The following is a 23,176-nucleotide window of genomic DNA, read 5'->3' as shown; positions in this document are numbered from 1 at the left end:
TCTATCTATCTATCTATCTATCTATCTATCTATCTATCTATCTATCTATCTATCTATTGACAGAGAGAAAGGCAGAGGGAGAGAGATAAGCATTCTAGGTGCCAGGGTCAGTGCAGAGTTTAGTAACTAAGATACCATCATTCCACTCTTGATGCTGTAATTGGCTCACTTTTTTCATGATGTGACCTTCTTTATCTAGGTCACATATTCTTGTAGCTTATTGTGGGTATAAAGTGTGAGACATTGGTCTATATCTAGTTTCTGTCAAACTGCTTTTCATTTGCCCCAGAAATTTTTGTCGAATTGTGAGTCCTTACCTAAGTACTTGTAGTCTTTGGATTTATAAAATATTGTGCTACTTTTTTTTGGTATAGCTTATCTCATCCACTGATCAATTTTTCTACTTTTTAACCACTGCCAAATAGTTTTGGTAACTGATGCTTTGTAGTGCAAGTTTCAGATCTGGTACTGTTAGGCCCCTTACTTCCTGAATCTACTGTACCACTTGCAATCAGTCCATACATTCTCATCCTGTGTAGTTCTTGTCCACATCCTTTCAATTTTCTGAAAGAAGATCAATTAACATACTAGTATCCTTCCTCTAGATCTCTTGACACTGAATACCAGAGAAGCTGGCCATCAGTTATTCCTCCCTCTTACTTTGTCTGAACCATCTCCTTTTCTGGTCATGTATTCTTTATGTTGCTCCTTTTGTGTAATTCTTCATTGATAAGGCATGGTATGATGGAGATCGTGCTGGATTTAGGGTCAGAAGACCTGAGTCAAATTTCCACTTCCCCACTTACTACCTGTATGACACTGGACAAATTACTTGGGCCTGAGTTTCCCTAGCCTCTCTCTGGGTCCTGCTTTCCTCTCCATAAAATGAAACTGTTGGACTAGTTGATCTCTAAGGTCTTTTACATCTCTAAATCTACTTAGATTCTGTGATACTAATGTATTTCAGCCTATTCACACACACCATATGCCTTTCCATTTCCATTATACCTTGGAGTGATCCTACGTTTTAATTCTTCAGAGATTGTAATATTGTATTACTTGAAAGAATTTAGCATCAGGAGAAGAATACTGATGTTTTAAACATTGGACTTTGGTTTCAGGGAGAAGCTTTGTGTCATTAAAAGCACTATGCAGTTTTTCTAGTAAAGTAACCCTTTCAAAAAAGGAAATGAGGTTAGTCTGGCATTATCTCCTCTTGATGAAATAAAGCTAGCTTTTAGTGAGCACTAAGTGCTTACAAACTGTCTCCATGATAATGTATTCTAATGTTTTTTCCAGTTACAGAAATCAAGCATACCCTTCTATGATTTGTAGACTACACTCTTTTCCCTTAAAAAAAAGAATTTGCCATTCTTTTCTGTTCAGAATTTTATATAGATCGTTGACAGTGGCTCCACGATCACATATGCCAGTTCTTTTAATATGTTAGTATATAGTTCCTCGGGATCCGGGTCTGGGACTTAAACTCATTCAGGAAATGATCTTTCTTCACAGGTTTTGTGTTTCTTTTTCCTGATAACCTTTTTTGTTCTATCCTTCTTAGTCCAAAGACTCCTTAGAAGAGAAAACAGAAGCAAAGAGGAATAGGTCAGCTTTTTCTCCCTATTACCCATTATCATTATTCCATCTTCAACAGTGGTCCTACCCTTTCATTGATTCTCTTCCCCATCATGAATTAAAAAAAAAAACAACTTATAATTTGTTGGCCCTTGAATTCATTACCAGCCTTGGTTCTCCTTAGGATTTGCTATGATTCTTAAAGGATAGTTCTACTATTAGTTGGGGTTTTTTTTGTCCTTGCTTTCATTTTCTACATGTGCCTTTTTTATATTTGCTGAATTCCCTTTCCTTCCATATTGGTATCTTCAAGCATCTCTACTTTTCCCTCCCTATCTTTCTAACTCTATAAAATATTTTTTTTGGTAGATTGATTGGTATGGCACTAAATAGGTAAATTAATTTAGGTAAAATCTTATTTTATATTAGCTCAACCTAGCCACAAGCAACTGATATTTTTACAGTTATTTAGACCTGACTTTATTTGTGTGAAAAGTGTTTTGCAATTGTGTTCATATAGTTCATGGGTTTGTTTTGGCAGGTAGATTCCCAAGTATTTTATAATGTCTACAGTAACTTTAAATGGAATTTCTCTTTCTATTTCTTGCTGTTGGACTTTGTTAGAAATATATAGGAATGCTGAGGATTTATGTGGGTTTATTTTATATTCTGCAACTTTGCTAAATTTATTTATTATCTCGAGTAGTTTTTTACTTTATTCTTTAGGATTCTCCAAGTATATCATCATATCATCTGCAAAGAGTGATTCCTTCACCATCTTTTTGTCTTCAGAATTCTATTTTTGATCTCTTTTGGGACCATTTCCTTTTCAAAATATTAAGCCATTGGTTCTTATTTCTTCTTTCTCTTGGACCCTTTGCAATCGGCTCTCCAGAAATTTAGAATCCCAGTTTCTCTTGTCATTTCATTTACCTCTCAAAGGATAAAATTCTCTTTGAGATATATAAAGGAGTACTGTTTATCAACTTAACATAAACATCATAGAAGCCTGCTTTCTTCTCCGGGTATATATTTGGGATGTTAGGGAAAATCCCCTGAGACTTGTCAAACCTGATAACCTACCCACTTTTAGTGATTCATGTGTGAACAAATAGCACCATCAGAGGAATCTAGAAAGAGTTGCTAAGGAGTAGGAGGTACTTGGGGGGGGGGGAGGACCTGAAGACCTCAGTGGCACAGGTAACATTTTCATTTACTCCTGCTTATTGAAGTTAAGGGATTCATAAAAGTGAGGCAGATCTGAGAAGTGGATAGCTGGCTAAGACTGGTCTTTGAGAATGAGATTTCGATTTGGGGGCCATGACTTATTTTTCACATAGGAATGAGGAGCTTGATTATACTTAGAAAGACTTGACAAAATTCTAGTTGCTAGGAAAACTAGGAAAGGGTTCATATAGAAAGTAGATCTTAGGCCCGGTCTTGAAGAAAGTAAAGGATTCCGCAGTGTGGAAGTGAATAGAGAGGGCATTCTAGGCATGGGGAATAGAGTATGGTATTTAATGTATTTAATGAATAGGAAGAAGTCTAATTTGGTTGGACCCAAGAGTGTTGAAGTGGGTGGATGCTGAACAATGAGGATGGAAAGAAGTGCTGGAGGTCATAGGATGGTGAAGAGTAGCTTTGAAATTATACAAGGATATGAAAGAGATACTATGATCATTGGGAAAACTGAGTTCAAGATCACTGGCCTTTTAAATTCTGAGTTCACTAAGTTAAAACAAAAAAAACACTTCTGTGTAGGAAAATAGGTTTTCTGCTTTTACTTTCAAAACTCAAAATTTATTATAGAAGCTGAGGTTTATTTTCCTTTGTGTTTTTTGAGATTTCTTAAATTAATAATTAAATTTTAACAGACTGGCATAGTGACCCAAGTTTTGTGATCCCAGCTTCCTGGGAAAATGGAGCTCAGGAGCTCTGAAATGCAGGGAGCTATGCAGATGACAGTGGCCCAGAGTGTGGAGACCATCGGGTTGCTTGAGGAAAGGCAAATGGTCCAGGTGGGAAGTGGAATGGGTCAAAGCCCCAGAGCCAGTCAGTAGCAGGATTGTGAGTAGCCTTGGTACTTTTAGCCTTGGACAAGGTAGAGACTACTCTTTTAAAAAACAAGAAAAGAAATTTCACTTCCAAACCTTTAGCTGTACATATAGTTTTACTTTTGCATTTACAAAAGCTCCTCTATTACCTCATTTGTACTTTATAAGAGATGAGGATAGCTTCATTCCATAATACCAGAAAGTTTGTGTGTGTGTGTGTGTGTGTGTGTGTGTGTGTGTGTGTGTGTTAGGAAGTACATATTTGTTTGCCTTGAGAGGATTTTCCCCCTAAATCAGATTCAGTTTTTTATTTACTTTAGTGGATCCTAATGGGGTTGAATGCAACCCAACCAAAAAGACTCCCATAAAAAAAAATCCTTAGTGGGAAAAACAAACTCTCAGTAAGAATGGATTAAATGTAATCTCCCTTGTAACACAAATGTATAAAAGAAAATTGTAGCAATTACCAAGAAAACATCCTCCCCCTCTTGGTGCAGAGTTTTATCTTAAATGTTCTCTAGGGAAACTCAGAAAACTCCTAAAAGTATCATTTAATCTTATACCATTGTTACACTCACCTAGAGGTAAAATGTAATTTAGTTTGCCTGTAATTGAAAAAATATGACTTTAAGTGTTTACTGAAATACTGAGAAGCAAATTATTAGCTTAACTTATTTAAATGATTGCTTTTATGTCTTTGGAGGAGAGAGTGGGAATTCCCAACCCTCTAAATTTAAAAGAATAAAAATTTTAAAAAGGCTAAACTTTGCTAAATTTATATTAAATGTTTTGGAATTTCTTTGCAAAAATTGAGGAGAGAGGAAGATTCTCATGAAATCCTTTCTTTATCTTATTTTCCATGGTGGAAAAACCACAGTTTCCTATTTTTGGAAAGAATTATATCTTTGTCAGCAGCCAAACCACTGTCATTCCCTGGCTATGGAGATCAGAACACCTTAGAAAATGCTCTTAGGTATGAAATGGCCAATAGGGCCTAGGGTAATTTATCTTTTAGGAAAATTCTGGTAGTGATTTACCACAAAATGACTTTCACAATCCATGAATCAGCAAAGACTAATCAATCTGTGGTAAAATATCCCTCTTTCACTTCTCCCTCCCAACAAGAAAGCGGCAGGATAGAAAGTTCACTGATCCCACCCCTTAGCAGCCTTAAATGTGGGACTTTCTCTTCTGATTCCTCCTAGTTCCCCCCTCCCTTTGGCATAGTTCAGTCACCTGACTCTACTCACATCCTTATCTGAAGGGCACCAGGGTTCCAATCAGCTCATTCTTCTGGGAAATCCTGGTGAGCCTCAGATGTTTTAGGGTATTTCTTGAGAGATTTCTAGGAGTATTCATAAAACTATGCTTGGTAGCCCCTACGGAGGTCTTGTAACCTTCCAAGCCATTGAGAGTCTGTGAAATATGAAACCCCTGCAGAACTGTCCCCTCCCTGCACACTTGGTTCACATATAAGATCATACTCAGCAAGACCATGGAGATGGAGCATCTAAGCAAATCAAGCCTAATGAAAACAACAAAACCATGTAGCAGTGAAAGATCAGCATAAATCTCTTGTTAGAAAGGGTAGGAGAAAGAAGCTTAGATACTCCTCAGCATAAGCTGAGGGGGAAAAGGTAGTTAGTTATCCTTCAGGCTTTTCTTCCACTCTGCTTGCTGCCATCCTCTCTGCTTATGGTGGACAGTGATGCCGGCTATCCCAGAGGGAGCCTGGTGGCTCCCAACCTTATTCATACTCTGTCCTCCCCCTGTGCCACTGCAACTCCACACTGCAAGTCTATCATACCTTGATCTCAAATCTGGTGTGAGTTTTTCCTCCATTTTCTCCAAGGCTGAGATGGAAAAACTGCGATTCCCAAGATGCCCAACTTTCATTCAAAACAAGCATTTACTAAGCACTTACTGTGTGCAAAACATTGGAGATACAAACAAAAAAAAGGAAAAAGCAAAAAACAGCCCCTATCTTCAATGCACTAATACTTGCATTCTAATAATTTCATCGACTTGGGTTTTGGTTTGAGTTTTTTCTCTCCTAAAATCAAATTCAGTTTCTGTTTGCTTGTTTTAATGGATCCTATGGGAAGTAAATTTGAATACTCCAACCTACCCTATTCCTTCAGGAATAAATAGATTAAATGTGGAATCTTTGAAGAGTTCTGTATACTCCCTGAGAACAAAAAGATAGGATATAACCCTGAGTGATTCCTACATGATCCTTACATATGAAGATATTTATAATCTCTTTGAGCCTGGATTAGAACCTAAAAACACTAGCTGTAAATAGTGATTCACATTTTTTCTAGCTTAAAATATATATGTTTTTAAAAAATACTACTGTACAAAGGTCTTTAAACTTTTCTACTATGGAATGTGATCCTGGGGCTGATGAAAAAAGATACCATGAAAAGAGTTGCTATAAATATTTTTGTACACATAGATCCTTTTCATTTTATCTCTTTGGGATTATAACCTAGTAGTGGGTGTAAAGTTATCTTGAAAAAACTGAAAAACTCTCTTTAGGACTTTTCTTGCATCTCCAAACCTTTTTTTCTGACCTTATTATTGATAATAAATATAATTTTGGATGGTTTTGTTTTTCATATGATTAATTATGTTGTTTCTCTACTACTGAATTCTTCTTTTATTCTTGGTATATATGCAACTTGATCATAGTGAATCAAACACATTCTCATGATAAAAAAATGTGTATTTTTCCCTCTTTATATGTAAAGATAAAATTTCTTTATTCCAGAGAGTTAAATTTTTAAAAGATTATGGTACATTTTAAGATGGTTATTCCTTATGTTATGTTTGAACTAGAAAATGGGAACATGAAATAATTGGGAACATGAAATAATACATTTTTCCATGATAGAAACGTGACTCTGAAATAGCCAGATGTATGAAGGAAGAACATGAGAGATACATGAAAGAACAGAACGAAGCAGAAATGAAACGTTATAAGGAGAAAATCCAGTACCAGCGGGACTTAGAGAGACAGCTTGAAGACCAAGAGAAGAAGAAGCAAGAAGCTTATGAAGAATTATTACAAGAGAAACTCATGATAGATGAAATTGTTAGAAAAGTCTATGAAGAAGACCAAATGTGAGTTTAGCCAGCCTTTCCTATGCAAAACTCTGCACATTTGTGATTGACTCAAGATTCATCTATTTTTATTGTATAGTTGAGTTACTTTCTTTTTTATTTATTTTTAGCAATCGGGGTTAAGTAACTTGCTCAAGGTTACACGGCCAGTTATTTCTGGGTGTGGTGCTGAGTGTCTGAGCCTGGGATTCGATCTCCAGGTCGTCCCAACACTGGAGCCGGTGCTCTTACTCGCTGAGCCACTTGGACACCCCTAAGCAATTGGGGTTAAGTAACTTGCTAGGTTACACGGCCAGGTGTTTCTGGGTGGGTGCTAAGTGTCTGAGCCCGGGATTCGATCTCCAGGTCTTCTCAACACTGGAGCCAGTGCTCTTACTTGCTGTGCTACCTGGCTGCCCCTTGAGTTACTTTCTAAATTATCACCACCTCAATTTTGGACACCCAGTGAATTTGACAGGTAACCTTACTCTAGAGTAGAGTCAAGAAGGGATGGAGGCTTCTGTTTTCTGAAATGAGTAGGACATGTCATGAGTGGACTTTGAACGATAAATGTATGAATCATTTTACAAACATAAGAATATTGATCTCTCACAGTATACTTAAATTACAAATATTGAGATAACTTGGGAAATCAAAGATCTTTTTAATTTCACTATTAAAAGTCAGAGAAAATTTTTTTAACAATTTGGACTTAGATATAATATTTGTCACTAGAAATATTAACCTTTTGGGTATGTTCTTTAGGGAAAGACAGCAGCAATTAGAAAAAATGGCTGCAACTCATAGATACATAGAAGAGTTTAAGAAAGAGCAAGCTCTGTGGAGAATGAAGAAGCGTGAAGAAATGGAGGAAGAAAATAGGAAAATCTTAGAGTTTGCCAATGTGCAGCAGCGGAGAGAAGAAGACCGGATGGCCCAAGCCCAAAAGCTTGAGGAAAAAAGGCAGCAGTACAAGAATTTGGTATTTACATACTTGGCTTTAAAAATTAGAAAAAATATTTAAAATGTGTGTTGAGTCTTATAACAATGTTTTTAAAAATTTTCTTTCATAGATTGCCCAGCACTTGGCGAAAATACAGCAGCAGCAAGATGATATGGAACAAGTGAGACTAGATTTATATGAGATAGAACAAGCTGAATTAGATAGAAAGAAGGTCCAGGTAAGTGTTGGAAAGTTGACAAAATGAGAAGTACAGAGTATAACATTCTCTGGAGGTTTTGTTTTTGTTCAGTCTTTTCAGTCGTGTCCAGCTCTTCATGATACCATTTGGGTTTTCTTGGCAAAGATACTGGTTTGCCATTTCCTTCTCCAGCTCATTTTACAGATGAGAAAACCAAGGCAACTAAGTGACTTGCCCAGGGTAACACTGCTAGTAAATATCTGAGGCCAGATTTGACCCCAGTAAGATGAGTCTCCCTGACTTCAAGCCCAGCACTCTAGAGATAAAAACAGTTAAATTGCACTATTAGTAGGCCATGTTATTTTATCATAACTCAGGATATACTATGTAAGTGGTCTGTTGGACATTTCAATCACTTGGTCACATAACACCTACTCTTTATGTCCCTAGGCATTATGCTAGAGCCATTTGTAATTTATATATTTGTGTGTGTGTGTGTGTGTGTGTGTGTGTGTGTATATATATATACATTTATAATTATTCAGTCATTCAAATCAGAAATCTTAAGAAGTAGGGAATTTAAAATTCAGAGCATATAAGCATATTTGCTAGTGTGAAACTACAAATATAGTATTGCTTCTGAAAAAGAGTAACCACTTTTATTTTGACTCCATGACTCTGGATTTTAAGTTTATCTTCTGGTTTTAAGGACTCTGCTGATCCAGCCATTGACTCTAGAATAGAAGGGACAATGCTAACAGTAGCAGATGGGGTACCCAATGAAACAATGCTATTTTTCTAGGAAGCCATCTATTTTTGTATGACTTAGAAATAAATCTCATAATTGTTAAAGTATAATAGTCAGCTCTTGCCCTATCTGAATGTTTTAGTGATTTCAGTGTAATACAGAGACAAAAGGACTTGCCTGGGTGAGAAGTGACTCATTACAAGCCAACTTGTGATCGTTTCTCTTCTATACTCTTACCATTGATCTCTTATATCTTTAAGTCAGTGGTTATTTTATAGTTGGTCATTTTACACCATCAGCTAATGTCTTACTCACACATTCCACTGATGCTTTATTAATGGGATAGTTGTCTTTTAGCTAGCAGATAGTCAACTCATCTCCAGGTACATGGAGATGTAATGAACATTTTCTCTTAGTGATCTAGTGGCCTACAATTATATAATCTCCAATTATATAGTAGCCTCTGTTTATCACATAAGAAAATCCTTTAAGAAGTCAGATAAATGGGGGTGGCTGGGTGGCACAGTGAATAGAGCACCGGCCCTGAAGTCAGGAGGAGTTCAAATTCGGCCTCAGACACTTAATACTTACTAGCCATGTGACCTTGGGCAAGTCACTTAACCCCAATTGTCCTGCCTCCTACCCTCCAAAAAAAAAAAGTACACCTTATTCAGAAATTTTCAACGAAATCTCTTGCATTTAAGCTCCATTAGGAGTATAAGAAAAACTTATGATTTCTTTTTCTGACCATTTCTAACATTTCAAATTTTCCCAGTTTTTACATCACTTATCAATTTGCTTTTGTCTTAGGTACAAGAAGGTTCCAGGAACTAGAGATAAAGAGCTTATACTGTTCTGGTTTTGGCAATATTCGATGGGTGCGAGGGACCTTGTTAAATTTATTTTAAAATATTGTTGGGGCAGCTAGGTGGTGCAGTGAGTAGAGCACCGGCCCTAGAGTCAGGAGGACCTGAGATCAAATTTGGCCTCAGACACTTAACACAAAAACTAGCTGTGTGACCTTGGGCAAGTCACTTAAACCTAATTTCCCTCCCCTCCCAAAAAAAACATCGTGCTATTCAACAGGTGTTTGTTACAAATGTATATATTTATATGCATGAGAAATCATTATGACTCTCAGCCCTCCAGTCCCACAAGCTTAGGAACATTGGTATAGAAAGGCATGCTTGCAAAGGAGGTGGGGGTATGGGAAGAGAAGCGAGCAGAATTCATGGAAACTTGTGCCCTGCAAATTGAGAGGGTGCAGAAATTAAGCTCTGAGCAAGCTAGAGGGGTACTGAGGTAAATAAAAGGAAAGAGAAGAATCATCCATAGCCTTCACAAAGTTTAAGTTAGAAAGCCTGAGCCAAAAGAATATACTTAGTTGAAGGAGAGCACCCCAAATAAAATAAAGAGCTGCTCACTTAGAGCTAGTGGTAAAAACAGGAAAAATCTACGCATCTTTAGGTAAGACTTGGGTGGGCTCTGCGTGAAAGAAAAAGAAAAGCCAATACGTGGTTAATGACCAGTTTTCTATTTCAACAACCTGGAAAAAAACAAGAAGAAATCAGGAAAAAGCATTCGAAGAGTAGTGAGGCAGGAGAGGGAAGAAAATAAACATTTATATAGCAACCACTATATATATGTCAGGCACTGTGCCAAGCACTTTATTCATTTGATTCTCACCTAACCCAGTGAGGTGCTATTACTATAATCCATTTTACAGTAGAGGAAACTAACTTGCCCCAAGTTAGTAAGCATATGAGGTCAAATTTAAACTCAGGTCCTCCTGTCTCTAGACCCAGCACTCTGTTTACTTCACTTCCTCACTGCCAAGAGAGCAGAGTCAGAGTCCTTGAGTATAGGAAATTTCCTAAAGGTTGGCCTGCTTTGTCTGATGTTGTTTTGCCTTCATATTTAGTGTTTAACAGCAGAAAAATGAGAATAGAAAAGTGTTGGAAAGAGAGAATACTTCTTAATGAGTCCTTCTTAAAAGAAATTTTGACAAATTCTATATATTTGCTCAATTGATGATTCCATAAAGGGTTTTTTGATTTAGTACCATTAAGAAGAAACTTTAGAGATAAACTTGTCCAGTCATCTCATTTCACAAATGAGGAAACTATGCAATAGTTTTAAGTGATTTGTCCAGGGTCACCAAATGATTGACTAGCAGAACTGAGGTGTAAACGCAGGTCTTTTAACTCCAAATTCCATGTTTTTTCCACTACTGCAGGCTTGCCATGTAATACTGCACTGTTAAGAAATATTTGGTGAGAAGTAGCAGGTCCTAGGATATGTCAGCCAAGAATAGCCGCAATCTTCCCCTCCACCACAGTTAATCCAAGGGGCTGTGATTTAAGTTCACAACTAGATTTCTCTGAGCAGTTGTTTTAACTGGAGTTAAGTGTCTGAGAGTTCCATCTTGTGGCAAGAATGGATAATTGCTCTGGTATCTGGTCCAGATCTAGGAAGGAAGAGCTATGCAATATAGTTTTATAAGAATCTCACAGTTTATGAGTAGCCAACAAAACTAATTAGAACTTCATTGTTAGAACATTAAAAAAAAACTAGTGGGAAAGAACAAAGCTTCTTTCCCAATCTAAGTCTTAACTTTACCCATATAATATTCTTTCCCGAGATGTCAGTATTCCTTCTCTGTCCTATGTAATTACTGTAATCCTGTTCATAAATGTTCATGGTGACATGAAAGGGGTAGGCTTTACTATTGCACCAGTGTTATCTGTGAACCATATAAGTTCTTAAAAGAGATTGGTGTCAGGGGCAGCCAGGTGGCTCAGCGAGTAAGAGCACCGGCTCCAGTGTTGGGATGACCTGGAGACCGAATCCCAGGCTCAGACACTCAGCACCACACCCAGAAATAACTGGCCATGTAACCTTGAGCAAGTTACTTAATCCCGATTGCTTAAAAAAAAAAAAAGATTGGTGTCCTTGTTCTAAATTTTGCGTTTTGCTTTATCTTACTCAGATTGGAGTTTTAGAATACTGATTTCAATAGGAAATTCATAATCATTTATGTGTAAAGAAATGGTGATTACAACCATTTCTCTGCATTTTTAGTACCTTCATATTAAAGGAACTGCTCTGTTCCAGGCATTTCTAAAAAGTGTATTAAATCTTTCATGTTAAATGCTCTTCAACAGTGATCCCAAGATTTATATTTGTACGGTGATGTATAATTACACATGTTACATTAACCCTGTGAAATAGGTAGTGCTAGTTACATTATCTCCACTTCACAAATGAGGAAATTGAGGCCTAGAAAGATTGTGAGCTCTCTCTTTATGCAGGTAGAGTCTCTTTCCTGAGCTCCAGGGTGATGTAACCTCCTTCCTCATAGAGAACATTTTGAACTGGATGTCCACGTGTCCGTGAGAGAACTCCTCTACCTACCTACCTGCCTACCTACCCTCTTCTGACTTCTTCTGTTACTGTCCTAATGCCATTATCCAGTATAGACCTTCATCAGTTCTCAGTGGCCTCCTATATTAGTCTCCCTGCTGGCCTACTCCTTTCTTCACAAAGTACCAAAGTGCAAGCATGGCAATCTTCCCCTCCACCCCCAATAAATCCAATGGTTCCCTACAGCTTCTAGGGTCAAATAGAAACTACTGTCAGTGATTTAAAGCTCCTCACAACTTACCCCATCCTTACCATTCTAGCCTCATTATACTGTGTGCTCTGTGGTCCAGCCATACTGACCTCCTTGTTTCCTTGCCTTTGCACTGGCCGTTCTCCATGTCTTCAATGCTATTCCTCCTTGACTCTATCTCTTGTAATTCCTTGTTTCTTTCTAAACTCAGTTTAATCATCACCTTCCACATGAAACCTTTCCTAATAATCCCAGCTACTGGTACCCTTCTTCCCCCAAATTATATATGTTGCCCACAAGCATATACTTATGTATTTTTGTGTGTATGTGCATGTGTCCATACATATATATGTGTATGCATTGTGCATGCATGCATACATATATGCCTACACATGCATACATAAATACAAATTGTCTCCCCCATTAGAATTGCTCCTTGAGTACAAGAACTATTTGATTTTTGTATATGTCTTTGTGTTTAGCATAGTTCCTGGCACTTCAAAAGAACTTAATAAATGCTTTTTGATTGATTGATTTCCCAGAGTCACACAGGGAATGAATTGTGGATGCAGAATTCAAACCGAGGGCCCCCAGACTCTGGCTTGTATTTTTCTCAATGTTGTGGCAACCGTAGCACTGCCATATGGAAACTGGAAAAAATATGATTCTTATTTTACCTGAAATCTTATTTTTAGTTAGAGACAGTCTGCTATCAGAACATAAAGTTAATACATCTAGGATTAAGTGTTGGGGAATGGCAATTTTCAATCCAGAATCCCACATTATTTCCACTGTAAGTTCCACAAAGATTTATTGAGCAATTTCTACAAGTTTCCAGCATCCAAAAAAACCACAGAGACTATAAACACTGAGTGTTTACAGTTTAAATGGACAGAGAAGATAGTCATCCATGATGTGATTAAATAACAGAACAAAGCAATATATGTATAAATCCACAAATGAATGACACAAATAATTTGATAAGAGGGAAAGATCAGTAGTATGGGCTTGAGTTACAGGAAAAGGAGTCATAGAGAGATTGTCATTTGAAAGAGACCTGAAGAGTGAGCAGCATTTGATTAGGTGAAAAGGAGTGGAAAGAACCTTACAGACAGGAGAAAACAACTTATGAAAAGGTGTTGAGGCAGGAATTTAACAAACTGTGTTTGAGACTGTTAGAAAAACTCATGGATAGAGCAGAACCTGAAGTATAGTGCTCGACCTAGAGTCAGCAAGATTTGAGTTCAAAACCAGCCTCACACACTGTGTAATCCTGGGCAAGTTACTTAGCCTCTTTGTGCCTCATCTGTAAAATGGGAATAGTAACACTTGCCTCCTAGGGTGGTGAAGACAAAAGGATATATTTATAAATTGCTTTGTAAACTTTAAAAGGACATATTTGTAAACTGCTTTGCAAACTTTAAAGTGTTATATAAATGCTAGCTATTATTTTTATTAGCAAAATGTTCATGTTCAGGTGCAGAGGGGGAAAAAGGTTGGACAGAGTAGGAGAAGATTATGGAGGTGCTTGAAATTTATATGAAATCATGTGTTTATATGTTCGTTCTCTAGACGGTTGCCTCAGGACAAATAAACAAAATTAGAATTTTTAAATAAATACCAGGGAAATTAAAGAAAACATTTAAATACCTTCAGAGGGGCCTGATACTGCACTAAAAGATACTGTGTGTTAAACAGCCATGTTTTCCCAGAGTGCTTGATTTTAGTTTGCTATTACATACGGAGCTGAAAACTTCCATTTACAAGTCAGATTTTTTTTAAGTTGTGGAATTAAGCTTTTAATGTTACTCTTATTGTGTCCTTTTAGGAAGGAATCGAAAACAAAATCAAAAAGCGTGAAGAGCTACAAAGAAATTTTGCAGAACAAATGGCTTTCAAAGAATTGGTTCTTCAGGCTACTAGGGAAGAAGAAGAAATCTTCAGACAAAAAATGGTGGCTAAATTTGCTGAGGATGATCGAATTGAATTAATGAATGCTCATAAACAAAGATTGAAGCAGTATGAACACAGGAAAGCTATAGAAAAACTAATTCAAGAACGTCACGAACAGTTCCTTGCAGACAAAGTAGGCATCCTGTTCTTTCTTGTTTTGATGTTTTGTCATCAGTATTGAATAAAGGAATAAGGGAAGAGGAAGTTATTTCTGTTCTACTTATGATACATTTAGATGATACATAGTCCCAACAGTTTAAGAGAGGAAGAAAAAAAATGATCTCAAATTAATAAAATAGGCTACCACCATTTTCTATAATATTTATATTATCTCACTCAAACCACACTGGTATCTTTTTAGCTCAACCTTCCCTTGCCTGTACTTTTTGTTATGAAGGTTTATATGGTACCTAGGGAAATGGGAGGTTGGTTAGATGGATTGGTATAACAGTCCTAAACTTTCTACAAAATTGCTCAATTCTCAATTTACTTTTCTTTTAACCTACTTTGAGAGCACCCTTACCAACCTTTGCATTCCCAATGTGGATAAAACAGAACAAAAATGGAAAAAAAAACTCACACAGTATTTTAAAAGTAATATTGGCAGGGGTTTAGAAAGAATGTTTATTCTTGGATCAAGAAAAGGATTAAGATAGAAAGCAGAGGCTAGGAGTAAATATTTACTTATCTATATAAAGACAGGATAGTACCTGGGGCTCAGTGCTAGGACCAGTATAATTTGGCATTTTGATACCTTTTTAAAAGTATGTGCAGACTAAGCATCTTATGCTTGCAGGTGACTCTTAGCCCTTTGGGATAGTGAAATGCCAGACTGATGGTAATAAACTACAGTAAGCTCTTACAAGGCTATATGAGTGAACAGATAAATAGCATATGAGCTTAAACGTAGGGAAGTACATAAGACTGGGGATATTGTAGAAAGGATTCTAAGTGAGTTATAATTGGTACTAGATAGCCAGTGAAGTCCTCTGTAGTCCTAGAATTTGTTGATTTTTTAAAAAATTAAATCTGGGGGAAATTATTTAAATTTTGTAATGTAAATTACACTACAAAAAGGATAGGATCTGAAATTTCCCTAAGAAAGGGATACAGGAATGAAAGATTATTAGATTGCTTTTTCATTGTGTCAGAGTTTATCTGCTGGACATGGTCTCATCTTAGGACTTTGGGCTCTAGTTATTCTTCTATAGAAAACTGGGCTCATACAGGCAGATGGACTCCATAGAGAATGTTACCCACTTGCCTGGTGCCTTTCTGATGCCTTTTCTTCAACCAATATTTATCCAGCAAGTCATTCAGACTTGTTAGTGTATTTTGTGCTGCTCTCTGGGGAGGTCAGGGGTGAGGTATGTGTGGCACTAACAAAGTATAAGAAGACATGGCCATTTTCTTGTCCTCAAGGAGTTTGCAATCTTATTGAATAGAAAAGGCTAACACATAAAATATAAAACAAAATGTGCATGCCTGCATACTAAAATTAGTAGTAGGGGGTACTAGCTGAATTCAGAGAAGAAGAAGATATAAGTGAGCAGATGGGTTAGGGAACTTTTCATGGAGCAGGAGGAGCTTTCATTATCCTTGAATGGTGGTTAGGATTTAGATGGTTGGAGATTAGGGACAAGGAGACAATAACATGAGCAAAGATTCATGAATGGACTTGTGCTTGTCATCTTTGGAGCCTGGCTTGGCTGGAGCTAGAGGCTTGGGGACAGTGTGGTGTAATCAAAAAAGTACTAGATTTAAAGCCATAAGACCTGGGTTTGAACCCTGGCTATCCCTGTTACCTCAGGCAGGTCACTTAGTCCACTTAGGCCTGTGTTGTCTCATCTATCAAGTGAAGTGATCAGACTAAATGATAACAAAGGACCCTTCTACCTCTAAACCTTATTGACTTAATCATGGCTTACTAGCTCATTAATCAGCCAGGTGACCTATGCTTCTATTATGGAAGAATGGGAGTTGAAGTTAGAGAGGACCCAAATTGTGGAGGTCATTGAATGGAAGTTTAATAGTGAGTATGGCCTCTGTTTGAAGTTTTGAAAAGGGAATGAACATTTTCTGACCAGATTCTCATTCACCCTCATGTGGAACTTAAGGAACTGTCTATCCCATACCACAGGGGCATAAGTGAAGAGAAAAGGGAGAAAAATGACCCCAAAATCTCCTTTTTCACCTTAAACTTAGAATTAAATTCATTTCCCAGTTGTAGTTATTAGCTCATTTTAGAAGCTTGGTAGCATTTTTTTTTTCTGTTTCCCTACAATAGAATTCTATATTGCTTTGTCTTTAAATTTCAAGTTTACATTTTGTTAACCTCCTTAAGGCCTTCTAAAAGTAGGAAGAGTACTAAACCTGAATAAGATAATTATAGTTTAGAACATGCAAGTGGTTGGATTAATAATCTTGGAAAATATACAGTTACTATTCTCATTCATTTCAAAGGCTGAAGATAGGATGCCCTATGACATATGAACACAAACACATTTCATAAATCTAACTATCTAAATGGCTACATTTGTTCCAAAATCAAAGTCTTCATTTGAAAAATATTTTTTAATGTTGTTTGTGAAAATTAACCTTAAATTTTAATATGATAAAAAGCATACATCCAAAACCAAAAGCTAGCATAAGTGTTGGCAATTAAAAAACACTAGAAGCTTTCCCAGCAAATAAAAGTAAAGCACAGATCCCCCTTTCTTCACTGCTGTTTGATATAGCTTTAGAAATGTTTGCATTTCTAAGACAAGAGAAAGAAAGGAATAAACATAAGTATAGAGGTGATAAAATTAAAACCTCAGAAAACCAGCAAATAAATTAATTGAAACAGTAGCTTCAGGAAAGTAGCAGGATATAAAATGAATTTTAAAACATCATTTTTATGTAGCAATAAAAAATATAGGAAAAATAATAGAAAAGGGAATCCCATTCCAAATAGTTACAAAATGGCATAAAAAAATCTGTAAGTCAGCCTACCAAAGTACTCTAAAATTCATAATAAATACAATTATGATTGGTCATAGTTAGACCACACTGACATATTTTAAATGGTTATACTAGGTAAATTAATTTATAATTTTAGTACTATAACAAACTTCAAGAGTGGATACTTTAAAAGTTAGACAAAATAATAAAATTTATTTGAAAAAACAGAAGTCTAGTACTGCAAGGGAAATAATAGGAGGGAGGGAGAGGAATGAAAGAGGAATAACACTTGAAAACTTCAAAATCTGTTATAAAGCAGTAATTATAAAAACTCTTTGGCACTTGTTAAAAAGGGAAAAGTAGGTTAGTGGAACAAATAAATGAGAAGAAATAAAAAATAAACCTGAAGACATCAATTTCTTGAGGACACACCTGTTATTTGACAGGAGCTGCCAGGAAAACTGGAAAGAAGTCTGACTGAAGTTAGATTTAGACCAGCATTTTCCACCACATACACCATAACAAGCACAAAATGGGCAAATTATCTGAATATTAAAAGGTCACATCTTAAAACATTTAGAGGAAAACAAGACTGGATATCTTGCATAATTATTGCTTGGGGAAGAAGTTCTTAACCAAACAAGGAGTAGAAGTCATTTGAAAGTCAAAATAGATTATTTTGATTGCATGAAATTGAAAAGCTTTTGCATGAATAAAGTTAGTGAAGCTCAGGTAAGAAGGGAAATTGTCACTTGGGACAATAAAACTTTTGCATCAAATATCTCTAATAAGGGTGTGATATCTGTGATATGGGGAAACTCTAATGCACATATATATGTAGAACCAAGAGTCATTCCCTAAGAGATAAATAGTCGAAGAATAGAAGCAGTTCACAAAATAAAAACTGCAAATTATTTACAGTCATATGAAACATCACTAATTATCGCTAGTAACAAGAAACATAGGAATCCACAACTTTCAACTTTCATCTTATACCCAGAAAACTGGCAAATATGACGAAAGATGGAAGTTCAGTGTTGAAAGGGATTTAAAAAGCAGGTATACTAATACACCATTGGTGAAACAGTACATCAGTGCAGCTGTTCTGGAATGCAGTTTGCAATTATGTTTTTAAAAGTGCTTAAAAGTGCTTATCAGTTGACCCAGAAATCTCACTTCCAGACATGTTACCCCAAAAAGTTAAAGATAGAAAGATCTCATACACATCAAAATATTCATAGCAGCATTTTTTTGTGATAGCACAGAACTGGAAACAAAGTAGATGCACATCAGTTGAAGAACTGCTAAACAAATCATGGTCTATCAATATGATTAATTAATACTGTGCTGTAAGAAATAATGATTGTGAAGATTCAGAGAAGCATGAGAAGACATAAACTGATGAAAGGGGGAGTAAGCAGAGCCATGGAAATAAGATACACAGTAACTACCACAAAGTCTATGGAAAGAACTAAAAAACCTTGAGAGCTGTATAATTTATAACTTCCCTCCTTTCTTTGCATGGGTGGAGGCTGACCCTAACAGTCTCAAGAGCTATGACACTTGGTTGATGTGCTAGTCACTTTTTTTTTCATTTTTCAAATGCTTTATTAACTTCTGATTTACATCATTCGTTTCTGCCAGATTTTGAGTTACAAAATTTCTCCCCATTTTTCCCCTACCCACCGCACCAAAATAGTAGTCCCACAGGATAACCCCTCCTCCAATCTGCTCTCTCCCATATTTTCTCCCATACCCTTTAAACTTTTCCAGTAGGGCATGGTGGATCTCTATGCCCCAGTGCCTGTATATCTTATTTCCCAATTACATGTAAAATAGTATTAATAATAGTATATATACATACACACACATATATGTAAACATTTGATTTTAAAACTGAATTCCAGATTCATTCCCTTCCTCCCTTGTCACCCACCCTTACTGGGAAGATAAGCAGCTCAGTATAGGTTGTACATGTGTGGCTAATGCAAAACAATAACATAGTAGATATATTGTAAAAGACTGACTATATTTCCCTCCCTCTTATCCCACCTCCCACTTGTTCTATTCTCTACTTTGATCCCATCCATTTTCAAAAGTGGGTGCTTCCAACTTCCCTTCCCCCCCAGCCTGCCTTCCCTCTCATCCACTTCGCCCCTACTCTACTGTAGGGTGAGATACCCTACTTAGTGTGTATTTCATTCCCTACCCCAGCCAAATTTAATGGGAATAAGGTTGACCCATTTCTTTTTGCCTTCCTATTCTTCCCCTCCATTGTAACCATTTTCCCTTGCCTCTTCTATATGAAATAGTTTACCCCATTCTGTCTCTCCCCATCTCCTCTCATTATATTCCTCTCTCACCTCTTAATTTCATCTTTTAAGTATCATCCTTTCCTGTTAAATTGGTCCTGTGCCCTCTATGTATACCTGTAAACATATATACAAACATTCACATATGTATTTATATGCTCATATACCCTCATATATAGACACACACACACACACATATATATATATATATTTATTCCCTTCAACTATTTTCATACTGAGAAAAGTTTCATCAGTTACAATGATTGTTTTTCCATGTAGGAATGTTAATAGTTCAACTTTGATAAGTTTCTTATGATTTCTTTTCCCTGTTTACCTTCTCATGCTTCTCTTGCTTCTTGTATCTGAATGTCAAATTTTCTGTTCAACTCTGGTTTTCTTCAGCAAGAATGCTTGAAAGTCCTCTATTCCACTGAATGACCATATTTTCCCCTGCCCTCCGGAATATCATATTCCAATCCCTTCATTCCCTCAATGTAGAAGCTGCCAGATCCTGGGTTATCCTCATTGTGTTTCTACAATATTTAAATTATTTCTTCCTGGCTGCTTATATTTTCTCCTTAATCCGGAAATTCCGGAACCTGGCTATAATATTCCTAGGAGTTTTCTTTTTGGGATCTTTTTCAGGAGGTGATCAGTGGATTCTTTCAACTTCTATTTTGCCCTCTAGTTCTAAAACATCAGGGCAGTTTTCCTTGAGAACTTCCTGGAGGATGATTTCTAGGTTCTTACTTTGATCATGGCTTTCAGGTAGTCCAATAATTTTTAAATTATCTCTCCTGGATCTATTTTCCAGGTCAGTCGTTTTTCCCATGAGATATTTCACATTGCCTCTTCTATTCTTTCATTTGTTTGGATCTGTTTAACAGCCTCTTGATTTCTCATAAAGTCATTAGCTTCCATTTGCTCCAGTCTAATTCTGAAGCAATGATTCTCCTCAGTGAGCTTTTGAGATTCTTTTTCCATCTGACAAATTCGGCTTTTTAAGGCATTCTTCTCCTCATTGCCTTTTTGAGCCTCTTTTGGCATTTGAGTTAGTCTCTTTTTTTAAGGTGTTATTTTCCTCAGTCAGGCTGTGGACTCTCATTTCATAATTTTCTTGTATAGTTCTCATTTCTCTTCCCATTTTTTTTTTCCACTTCTCTTATCTGCTTCTTAAGGTCCTCTGTGGCCTGTAACCAGCTCGTATTTTTCTTTGAAGCTTTTGGTGCAGGAATTCTGACTTCATTGTCTTCCTCTTGTTCCATGCTTTGCTCCTTTTTGTCCCTAAAATAGAAGTCTAATGTTGGCATCTTCTGGCATTGTTTCCTTTGCCTGGTCATGTTGCCCCTCAGTCACTTGACCCCTGGGCTTTTTGCCACAGTAAGACTCTGCCACCAGACAGGGGAGTTTTCGTCCCAAACGCTGGGGTTTTCTCAGCTGCCTGAGATATTAGATGGGTGCCCTCTCTGAGACCTCCACACTCTCTGGCAAGCTGGACACACACCCCAGGACCTCCACCCTAGACTGCAATCCAGATCCAAGCAGGTTAAAACAAGAGCAATTACCCCTCAGACTGGTCGCTTGGGGTCACTTGGTTCCCCTACACTCTGCAGGCCAGGAGCTGAAGGTGCCACGTGGTGCTGGCTGGCTGTGCCAGACGTCTCAGTGGCTTCTCGCCCCAGTGGCAAAAGCCGATATACTCCCTTTTACTGGGTCCCAAAGTCCATACTGCACTTACCTCTCACTTTGTCCTTCGCATCTGTGTGTTGATAATTCTGGAAATGGCCACAGCTGCTTCTTATCTGGAGTCCCTTCTGCCTCTGGCTGGTCAGACCCACCCTGGGGCTAAAATCTCCAGCTCACGGAGGGCATGGGCTCGCAGGGCTGGCCAATTCTTGCCGGCAAGCTGGGGTGACCTCAGTGGGAGGTTAGCTTCTCTGTGTCATTTTGTGGGTTCTGCAGCTCCAAAGTTTGTTCAGACTTCCCTTTTTACATTGATTGGGGAAGGTGGAAGCAGGAGCTGCTTGGAGGTCGTGCTTTTACTCCGCCATCTTGACTCTGCCTCTGTGCTAGTCACTTTTGTGGAACTGACCACCTTTTAAAATTATTATTCTTTGTTATAAGGGATTATTTACTGAGTGGGAATAGAGAGAGAGAGACCCAGAAATGCCAATGTAAAATAAAACATATAAATGTAAATAAATTTAAAAAAAAATTACCTCAGAGACAATAACAAAATGTTTACATTTCCAGAAACGCGAATTTGAAGAAATGAGGGAACATCAACAAAGAGAAGGAGGTGTTAAAGCAATTATTGAAGAAGAACGACAAAAACTTCTCAGAGAGCATGCTGCAAATCTCCTGGGCTATCTTCCCAAAGTAAGTGAAATTAAAAGATCAGTAAGTATGTCATTTTGGAGGCAGAGTGGGTACTGGGACAAGAGCACTGACCTGAAAGTCAAGAGACCAGGTAATTCATACTAGAACCCAGCATGGAATGAGTCCATACTCTGCCCACTAATTAGTGTGCCACCTTAGCCTCTCTAGGCCTTTGTTGACTCATTTCTGAAATGAGAGGATTAGAGTAGATGACCTCTACAATTGTTTCTAGATCCAAAACCATATGATTGTAGTCATGCTTCTCCTTCAGCAGATTGCATCTATAATTAAACTATACTTGAGGCATATATTACAATTCTGTATGTGCCCAAGAATTGTATTATATGTCCTTCTGGTACTTCTAATAATAAGCACCCAGATTGACTGTAAAATAGACCTGTCTTATAAAAAAAAAAGATGAACTCTAGTGACTTATGTTATAGCTGGGGAACAACATACCTTAATTTTTAAAAGCTGTTTGATTAAATACTCTTAATGTATATATATATACATATACATATGTGTATGTTATTACTATAAAGCAATGAAGTAGATTTTCATAAACCACATGTAAAAGTTACATTACAATATACTACAAATACATAAAATAAAATTATTTTAAAAAATTAAAATTCATTATGTTGCCAGTTTTTAAAACTATTCAGCAAATTTGTACAGTTTATATGTAATATGTTCAGCACTATGTTTGGTTAATTGTGAGGGTTACAGAAATATAAAACACGGCCCTTGCTTTAAAGAAGTTTAACAGTCTAGTTGAGAAAAAAGTGATTAAAGTACATTAAACAGTTAGCTCACATTATAAACATATGATTAAGTGATAAATTATAGGAAAAAAACTAAGTGACACGAGAGTTTAGGAAATTGGTGATGGCTGGAATAATTCAATCAGTTGTTCTTGCTGTTCACAGACCACTATGGTAGGTTCCAGGGAAAATACAAAGCTTGAATAAGTTGGTTCTTGCTGTCATGGCACTTACAGTCTAGCCTAGAGTGTACACTGTTATAATATCTCATAAGTGGGAAACACATACTGTTATAATATCTAATTAGTACTTAAGAAGGGTGCAAACAGAATACTATGTGAACCTCAGGGGAAACAAAATCATTATCCATTAGGGGATCTAGAGATGATTTCTTAAAGGAAATGGCATGTGAGTTGAGCTTTAAAAGATGAATAGGAATTCAGCAGGCTGAGGTTGGGGGGTGGGTAGTGTGGCCATTCTAAACATAGGAAATGGCATGAATAAAGACATAGAGGCCGGAAAATGCATTTTGGCTAGAGGAGAGTAGTCTTTCAAGATGAGATTGAAAAGATAAGGAAGTTTATT

At 36.9% G+C, this 23,176-nt stretch overlaps 1 protein-coding gene across 2 annotated transcripts in view; it reads left to right on the top strand.

Annotated features, from left to right (window-relative positions):
* The window catches only part of MNS1 (meiosis specific nuclear structural 1), a 36,188-nt gene that overhangs the window by 9,513 nt on the left and 3,499 nt on the right, over nucleotides 1-23,176 (top strand). For both annotated transcript variants that reach the window (XM_069098120.1, XM_069098119.1), the window contains 5 exons: nucleotides 6,529-6,758; nucleotides 7,503-7,719; nucleotides 7,811-7,918; nucleotides 14,069-14,326; nucleotides 21,702-21,827. In XM_069098120.1, the coding sequence (XP_068954221.1) occupies nucleotides 6,529-6,758; nucleotides 7,503-7,719; nucleotides 7,811-7,918; nucleotides 14,069-14,326; nucleotides 21,702-21,827 (939 nt within the window). The remainder of the gene's footprint in view (nucleotides 1-6,528; nucleotides 6,759-7,502; nucleotides 7,720-7,810; nucleotides 7,919-14,068; nucleotides 14,327-21,701; nucleotides 21,828-23,176) is intronic.

The sequence above is a fragment of the Petaurus breviceps genome, unplaced genomic scaffold (assembly GCF_028583685.1).
Source record: "Petaurus breviceps papuanus isolate PSGF00001 unplaced genomic scaffold, PetGlider_PUasm1.0 37, whole genome shotgun sequence".
Classification (NCBI taxonomy): domain Eukaryota; kingdom Metazoa; phylum Chordata; class Mammalia; order Diprotodontia; family Petauridae; genus Petaurus; species Petaurus breviceps.
The sequence above is the reverse complement of the archived record's forward strand: the minus strand, read 5'-3'. Positions and strand labels throughout refer to the sequence as shown.